Genomic DNA, 8,755 nt, shown 5'->3' on the forward strand with positions numbered 1-8,755 from the left:
TATATATATAGAGAGAGAGAGAGAGAGAGAGAGGTTGGTTATTATACAACCCTTGTCATTTGTGCAACCAATACAACACAATCTCAACCGTCCATTTCATTTGATTAATATGTGACTTTATAGAGGTTTTGATTATTTCCTAATATAAAGTATTAATCATAATTAATGAACCGTATTCATTTTCCAATAAATATTTAAATCATAATAAATGAACTTTAATCATTTCCATAAATATTTCAATTTATTGGGTTGTATTGATTGTACAAATGCGATAGGTTATATTTGAAATAAACCTTATATATATATATATATATATATATATATATATATATATATATGGTGATAAATGAATATTGAATTTGATTTTAGAATATGACATATGAGGATTTTATAGAAAACAAGAAACAACTTTGTTGACATGCAACTAAAACTAGTTTAAACCATGATATATAATATATAATATATATTTATTACATTAATTAATTCCATTCTTGAGAGGACAAGACTACAACTTTGTTACAATTATTACGTTTTCTGGTAAATGTAATTACTTGATAACACCTTAACTCAAAATACCCTAAATCACATGTTTGACTTAATTACAACTTTGTCCCTACACTTCTACTTATTATTATATATACGATATAAAGAGAGAACGCTTAGTTCAAATTTTTATCAAAACTATTGTGTTAATTTTATGAACATTTTCAACCAATCACAATTAATCTTAGTATTATGTTTTATTCTATCTAAAAATTTAATGATAAGGGTATATGATAATTTTCTTTTTCAAGATCCATAAAATCTCATGATTTTTGTATTTTTAATATTGATATGGTGATTTTTTTATATTGATCTTTCATTTTTAATATTTATAAATTTGTGATTGGTGGAGGAGATCCTCTAGTAAAGTGTTTGTTATCGTTCAAGCAATTATGAATAAAGATTTTGGAAAACAACACAACAACATTGAAAAGATTAAAATTGTTTATGGTGACAGTCGGAGTTCGAGATCGGGAAGTAAAGTAAATAATCGAAGTGAGTGTCTTTTGTAATTATGAACACAAATTGACGTGTATACACGCATATGAACATAATTGACATATATAAACAATTGTGCCAATTATAAACATAAATTGAACATATATGTGAACACTTGTAGTAATTATGAACACAAATTGAACATATATAAATAGTTGTGACAATTATGAACACAATTGAACATATACAATTTCTACTGTTTGTAACGAATGATATTGATTGCACCTCCTCTTTTACATAAATACCCTTGAGCTACTATGTTCACATATGTGAGATTACAAGGATAATATATTAAATTTATAATATGAGTAATCTTAACCCTATATTTTAAAAATCAATGTCCATGATTAATTCATAAAACTAAGGTGGTGTTTGTTTTTTAAGAGGTGCTGAAGTCTGAATTCACTTCTGATTTTTAAGAGGTTGTGCTGAAGTCTGAAATCTGAATYAGTCAGACTGTTTGTTTTTTGCGTCTGAAATCTGAAGTTTGAAGATGAGAGATCGAGAGTTGATATGTGATCGACAGTTGACAAAGTTGAGAGATGAGAGATCGAGACAAAAGAGTTGATCTAGATAAATCGAGCGCAAAGAGATCAGAGTAGGTAGGCGACGATTTGAAATAAGAGGTAATAAGAGGTTTCGCAACCACTTAAATTTTCAGACCTAATAAGAGCTTTTAAGCTCTTAATTGAAAAAAAAAAACAAACACACTGAATCCTCTTATGTCTGATCGATTCATACTTAAGAGGACATTAAAAGCTTTTTTATTAAAAACAAACAGCCCCTAACACAAGGAGCTTTTTTGTGCAAAATTGTGAGAAAATAGTATGGATAAAGGCGATCTTAATTTGAGAACTCATAAAATTGTGATGATCTTGATAACTGATTGATCATGTGTTATTTCACATTATTTTTTTTCCATCTACAGTTTGGACTTAGGGGTTGTTTTTTTTACCTCTTAATAATTTTATTAAGAGGCGATCTCTGAATCGCTAATAGGTGAATCTTGTTTGACAAAAAAGAGTTTGTCTCTTAATGGTTTTGAAATTCACTGGATGATTTTGTATCTTTGGCCTCCCTTAACCATTCAACACCTTAATTTCATTCTGAATAATTACCAAACAATTATATTTCATTTTACACTATATTATAAGAGTCTTTTAATCATTCTGACCACTTAATCATTCTGCACAAAACTATTAAGCAACTACCAAACAGCCTCTTAGTATATTAGTTAACATATATTTGTTTCACAATGTGAATATTTTTATGTGTTTGTGGAACGAAAAATACAACTAAAAAGTTTTATATTGTGAATCATGTGCATATGAAACTGGTATATGTTAATAAATATTTTGTTTCTAACTTTAGATAGAAAAAATCAAGTTAACCTTTTTATAGAGAGGAAAAAAAAACATGTTCACCAGTAATAGTTCTATTAAGAGGCAACTTCTGAATCGTTAAGAGGTGAATCTTGTTTGGTAAAAAGAAAGTCTGTTTCTTAATGGTTCTAGAATTTCTGAATGATTTTGTATCATGCACCTCCCTTAACTATTTAGCGCTCTAATCCATTTTAAACAATTACCGAACAATTATATTTCAGTTTGCACTATATCATGAGAGTTTCTTAATCATTCTGACCACTTAATCATTCTGCACCAAACTATTCAGCAACAGCCAAACAGCCTCTTAACCATTTACTTACAAATATGTATAATTACATATAAATGTAATCTTTATTTTGTTTAAACACGAGGTTTGAATTTCTTTTATTGATGATTGAATTAATTTTTCATTCTCGTTTTACAATAAATTTACATTTTCGTCACATTACATTGATGCACAACTGATATACGTTAACGTATTTATATACTATTGTTTGAGATTACGATAAAAAGGGATAGTGCGCAGGTTATGATTCATCACCATCGTTCTTTTGAAATTAACACTAAAGCGTGCAACATCGTATAACTACCGTTGACAGTTACTTTTTTGACATCGTTGAGATAATCATGTTTTTCTCTCTTGGTTTTTCGTACTGATTCATTCGGTTTTCGTGGTCCTGAACATGTATGTCAAGATGATTTTCGTGATTCTTCGTCATTTTGTTCTTGCACTTGGTGTTCTTGTTGTTTTCGTGACTCCCTTTAACGCATTGTGATGGCCATGAGTGACGATATTGTATTAATGTCCGTTAGACGGTTATTCTCCTGTTGTTGTGCTCGTGGTTTAAACAAATGATAACACTGTTTTCAAATAAAACTAACAGTTATTTACTCTAATTATTAGCTGTCATAAAAATACAAGAAATATTCCAAATTACAGATATATAACTCAAACGACAAAAATTCATCCAAATACAATCTTATGCAACATGTTATGTCAACTGATTTTTTGATTTTAACTATTCAGTATTATTCAGTATTATATAATCATGTTTAAAATGGACATCCAGATACTGTTAAACCAGTACAGATACATTATTGCAAATATCATACATAACCTAATAATTTAATTATTTTCAACAATAATATTAAATTTTAAAATAAAAAAAATATAAAATAATCACATTAATTACCAAAATTTAAGGGGATGCTAAGGTCAATTTCTAATAGCTTGGGTCACATTTGTCCATAATTATTTGTTGTTGGTAGGATAGACTTAAATTAAAATTTGACTTTATACTCCATTTTATTTTCTTTAATTTATAAATTATAAATGATTGAATTTCTTATCTATATTATATTATAAAGTATTTAACAAAAACTCTTAAAAACCATCTTTTATGCATAAAATATTGTTTATTGATGCATATTACTTAAAATTCAAGATTACAAGTAGTTTGTGTATAAATACAACTTATTAAAACTCTATGTTTGAATTTGTGTAACCAAGTGTAGATAAACAAAATTAAATACATGATAAACATCTCATTTTAAATATAAAATCTAAAATATAATTAGAATAACCATGTAGTTCTGACAGAATACTTAAAATTATCATTTTTATAAATAAAAAATTAGATTCTTAACCAAAAAAAAAACTTTATTATTAAACTTAAATTAAATTACAATAATAATTTTGAATAAAAAAATAACATAAAAAAAACAATGACTAATATCGATATATATATTTCAAATTTTTATGATATGTTCAGATTTATATTTTATTCAAAAATAAAAACATTGTCGCTTTCTAAAAACCGCATAAATTGTATTATAACATAGATAGAGACAAAGAATAAAATGAAACATTAAAATCGAGACGTATGTCGTTGCATTGCACGAGTATCATTTTAGTATACATGTATTAACGGAAATTATAAAAACCAGTACGAAAATCATCTATTTTTTGTATCCAAAACCGTTTTGAAAATCATTTACATTGGAATTTTATGGGTTTTAGAATCAAAATAATTAAAAAGAAACTAACCAATCTCAAGGTGTCTTAAAAATCTATTAATTAATATCTAAAGTATACTTTAATAACTAAAAAATGTATAATATTTAATTTAAAATATAACTTAAAATCTATTTAATTAATATCTAGATGTCTAATTATACTTCAATAAAAAAATAACAAAAAAAAATTAAAAATAATAATTAATTTGAAACCAAATAATATTAAAATCATTTGTAGTTATTGAAACAAGCCAAAATCCCAAATACTATAATTATTACAAGAAAATATTAACATAACATTTAGTAGTTTTTAAGCATTTTCAACGGTTTTTTTAAAATAGAGAAAATACAGTTTTTATTTTTTATCTTGTTTTTTAAAATAGAGAATTTTACAGAAAACTCTAAATATAAAGAATTCTTTAAAATTTTCTAGTAAAAAACGAGAATCGTTATTTTAATATTTTCCTACGATGAGATTTATTTTTAGAGATTTTGACATTTTATTCTCTATTTAGAGGGTGTTTGGGATTGTTTATTTTAGGTGTTTTTTGACTTATTTCAGTCTGACACTTGTGATAAACTAAATGCTAGTGTTTGGATGAGGAAAAATAAAACTGTTTATACCGGTGTCAAACCGATAATAAACAGTTTTTGATAAGTTAATTTTTCTTGACTTATGAAAAACTGTTTATTACCAGTTTACCATTTTAACCATATTTTATTAATGTTTGTTAATTATTAATCTTATTGATATAAATTTTTGTCAATAATATGGAAGATTGTCTTTTTTGGTCATTTTACATATATAAGCAAAATTTGCCAAACACTAAAAAACAACTTATCAGCTTATTGTTTTTTGGTACCGTTATAAGCTAATTCAAACACTTTTTACAAAACTCCGTTTTGATACCACGTAAGTTGATAAACACTTTTACAAAAAAAAAACATAAGTTGTTTTAAATAAGCAATCCCAAACACCCCCTTAAAGAAAATATATATAATCTGTTGGAGACGATTCATTATAATAGAGAATCAAAAGCCAAAATCTTCAAAAAAAAGAAATTGGTTTTATCTCAAATAGTTTATACATTTTTTAATTTTACAATATTAATTTTATTATTAAAATATTTAATATAATTTAATAAAATATTATTTCTCTCCTCTAAAATTTAATTTCAACGATTTTCTTTGATTCTAAAAATAAAAATAAAAAACATTTTTCTTTTTCTTAAACTATCATTTTTTAAGAGTTCTTCAAATTTGAAGATTTCATCTTCTATCTCCTGCTTTATCCATTTTAAAGAAGGTTTTGAAAAATCTGGTGGAGCAAAAATCCCAAAATCTTTCATTTTAAAGAATCTGTTGGAGATACTTTCGAATATTTAATTATCAACAAAACATTTTCGATGTATTATACATGAGATTAAATATGGTTTGTTCAGACAGGAAAATTAAAATAACAACGTGGATTGTTTGGTTAGAGGTATTAAGAAGTAATCAATGATGATGAAAATAAAAGAAGTTGTTTGTTTTTATATAATATAATAAGCTCATTCCTCAAAAAGCCCAAATTTTCATTCCAGGTAAAATTGGGAGGAATAGAAATTCATTCTCATTTTCATTCATTTGTCTAAACCAAACATTAGGCTTTCAGAGAAATGAGTCCATTATATATTTAAAATCAGACATTTTCTTTTATTTTCAATCACACTGTTTAATCCATATATAATTTATCAAATTCAATTTTTGTGTATTTATTTTAAAATTAAAGTAGTAAAAACATAAAAGTAATTAATATTAATATTAATATAAATATAAATATAAATAAATAAACAAGTATTCTCTGAAGACACGTTTCTTTCTCTTCCAAGACCACCACTATTTATGCCCCTCTCTTCTTCACCCCCATAACCTTTTCTTTCAATACAAACCCTTTTCAATCTTCAAAACCCTCCGATTATTCCTCTTCAGATCTTCCAAAACCCCCCAAATTTTGCCCATTTCTCAAAACCCTTCAATCCCCAAAGAAAAAAGTTCAAAATTTGCAGAAAAACCAGTGAATTTTGGCAGAAATGGATCACAAATTCGATCACGAAGAACACATCGAACTCCCTCCGGGTTTCCGATTTCATCCGACCGACGAAGAACTCATCTCTCACTATCTTTACCCGAAAGTTTCCGATCACACCTTCAGCGCGAGAGCGATCGGAGAAGTCGATTTGAACAAAGTGGAGCCATGGGAGCTTCCCTGTAAGTAGTACTCTGTTTTCTGTAAATTTTGATTCTTTTCTGAGTTTTTCGATTTCTTCAATTTTGAATTTTCGATCCAATTTGATGGGTGTTTTTGATTTTGAAGGGAGGGCGAAATTGGGTGAGCAAGAATGGTTCTTTTTTTGTATACGGGATCGAAAATACCCGACTGGATCGAGAACGAATCGAGCTACGGATGCTGGGTATTGGAAAGCTACTGGAAAAGATAAAGAGATTTATAAGGAGAAATCTCTTGTGGGTATGAAGAAAACACTTGTTTTTTATAAGGGTCGAGCTCCGAAAGGCGAAAAAACCGATTGGGTTATGCATGAATATCGATTAGACGGCAAGTTTTCCGCAAATAATCTCCCGAAATCGAGCAAGGTACGAAGAACAGGATGAATCGAACCTAATTCCTCTGTTTTTTGGGTCGTTTTTTTGCTTATGAACTCTGAAGCCTGCAATTTGTTCTGTTTTTTAGGGGGAATGGGTGATCAGTCGGGTTTTCCACAAGTGCGCCGGTGGGAAAAAGATTCCGATCTCGGGGTTGTCGAAGGATTTTGGGTCTGCGAATTTGCCGCCATTAATGGAGATATCGAGCTTCGAAGGTGGATCGTCAAGAACAGAGACATCTCACGTGACCTGCTTCTCCGAATCCATGGAGGAACAGAAACCTAATAATCAAGAATTGGTGGGCAGCTGGAGCTCAAGCAAAACCTCTTTAATGGCGTCAAGAAACGAAACCGCCAATTTCCCGAACCCGCTGGTCCAAAACCTCGATAACTTCCAGTACCAAGACTCGATTTGGATGCAGGATTCATCGATCCTCAAAATCTTGATCGAGTCCAACAACGATTCTGTCATGCGGCAAAACCCGAAAACAGAACTGGTTGATGATCAAGACTACGGTCTGAATTCGGATTTCGACTTATGGAATTACTGAACAAGAAGAACAAGGACTCAAAACGATATCGAAAAACAGAGTAGAAACAAGTTCATCTTTTAGGTTGATGATTGTTCATACATTTTAGGTTAATTACAATGATTTGATAGACTCAAAAGGGGATTATGGAATGTAAATCATGAAATCAATCATGGGTTTTTATTACTATTTAAGTTCGCACAGTTACAAATCAGTGATATCTTGATATTTCTCCAAGTGTATTCACAAATTCTCTCGATACAGACATCCGACACCCATATTTTGGTCAATACTGCTTCTTCTTTCGAGATTTAACTGATTACCACTTAATACATATCTTATAAGGTTTTAATTACTATTTAAGTTCACACAATTATAAATTACTGATATTTCTTGAATTGTATCCATGAATTATCGATACCGACATCTTACACGCATTTTCCGTTCATTACAGGCTTTTTCTTACAAGATTTAACTGATTACTACTTAACACGTATCTTACAGGGTTTTATTACTATTTATGTTCACACAATTACAAACTACTGATATTTCATTATTTTCTAATTGTATTTATGAAATTATTGATATTGACATATGTTCAATACTGCCTTTTCTTTCAAGATTTAACGGATTACTACTTAATACATATCTTACAAGGTTTTTATTACTGTTTAAGTTTTCACAGTTACAAACTACTGATAATTTTATATATCTCGAATCGTATTTAAAAATTCTCGATGTCGACATCTTACACGTATATTTTGTTCAGTATAATTTTTTTCTTTTATAAAATTTAACAGATTACTACTTAACATGTATCTTAATTATGTTATAAGACATGTATTTTTCCATGTTGCAACTATTTCATACATGATTTCATCAGTCATTTTCTTGAATTTTTAAATCGATCCGATTAGTGTTAAAAATAAACACTATAATTTGGCATTATCTTTATTTTCTTATTAAGAGTAAAATTCAATTTTGGTCCCTATATGTTGCAATTTTCAACATATACCCTCCCTAAACTTCAAAAACTCAAATTTGGTCCCTCACGTTTGTTAATTTTCAATGGTTTTCGTCCCTCTATCTAATAGTCATTAACTTTTTCTACTCGGTCCGGTTAAATGAGAGATATTTTAGT

At 28.3% G+C, this 8,755-nt stretch overlaps 1 protein-coding gene across 1 annotated transcript; it reads left to right on the forward strand.

Moving 5' to 3' along the window:
- Window positions 1-6,367: 6,367 nt before the first annotated feature.
- Window positions 6,368-7,849, forward strand: LOC112515360 (NAC domain-containing protein 92-like). Its single transcript, XM_025122136.1, has 3 exons — window positions 6,368-6,692; window positions 6,799-7,076; window positions 7,174-7,849. Exons 1-3 carry the CDS (start codon window positions 6,515-6,517, stop codon window positions 7,633-7,635), a joined length of 918 nt encoding a protein of 305 aa, XP_024977904.1. The 5' UTR covers window positions 6,368-6,514; the 3' UTR covers window positions 7,636-7,849.
- Window positions 7,850-8,755: the final 906 nt, after the last annotated feature.

Source organism: Cynara cardunculus (genome assembly GCF_001531365.2).
Source record: "Cynara cardunculus var. scolymus isolate 2C chromosome LG 7, CcrdV1, whole genome shotgun sequence".
In the NCBI taxonomy this organism is placed as follows: Eukaryota; Viridiplantae; Streptophyta; class Magnoliopsida; order Asterales; family Asteraceae; genus Cynara; species Cynara cardunculus.

What these genes read in the sequence shown, in the direction of transcription:
- LOC112515360 (XM_025122136.1), top strand. Translation starts at nt 6,515, where the DNA reads ATGGATCACAAATTCGATCACGAAGAACACATCGAACTCCCTCCGGGT. An exon ending in GGAGCCATGGGAGCTTCCCT is followed by an intron (nt 6,693 to 6,798) that starts GTAAGTAGTACT and finishes TTGATTTTGAAG; the next exon opens with GGAGGGCGAAATTGGGTGAG. An exon ending in ATCTCCCGAAATCGAGCAAG is followed by an intron (nt 7,077 to 7,173) that starts GTACGAAGAACA and finishes TCTGTTTTTTAG; the next exon opens with GGGGAATGGGTGATCAGTCG.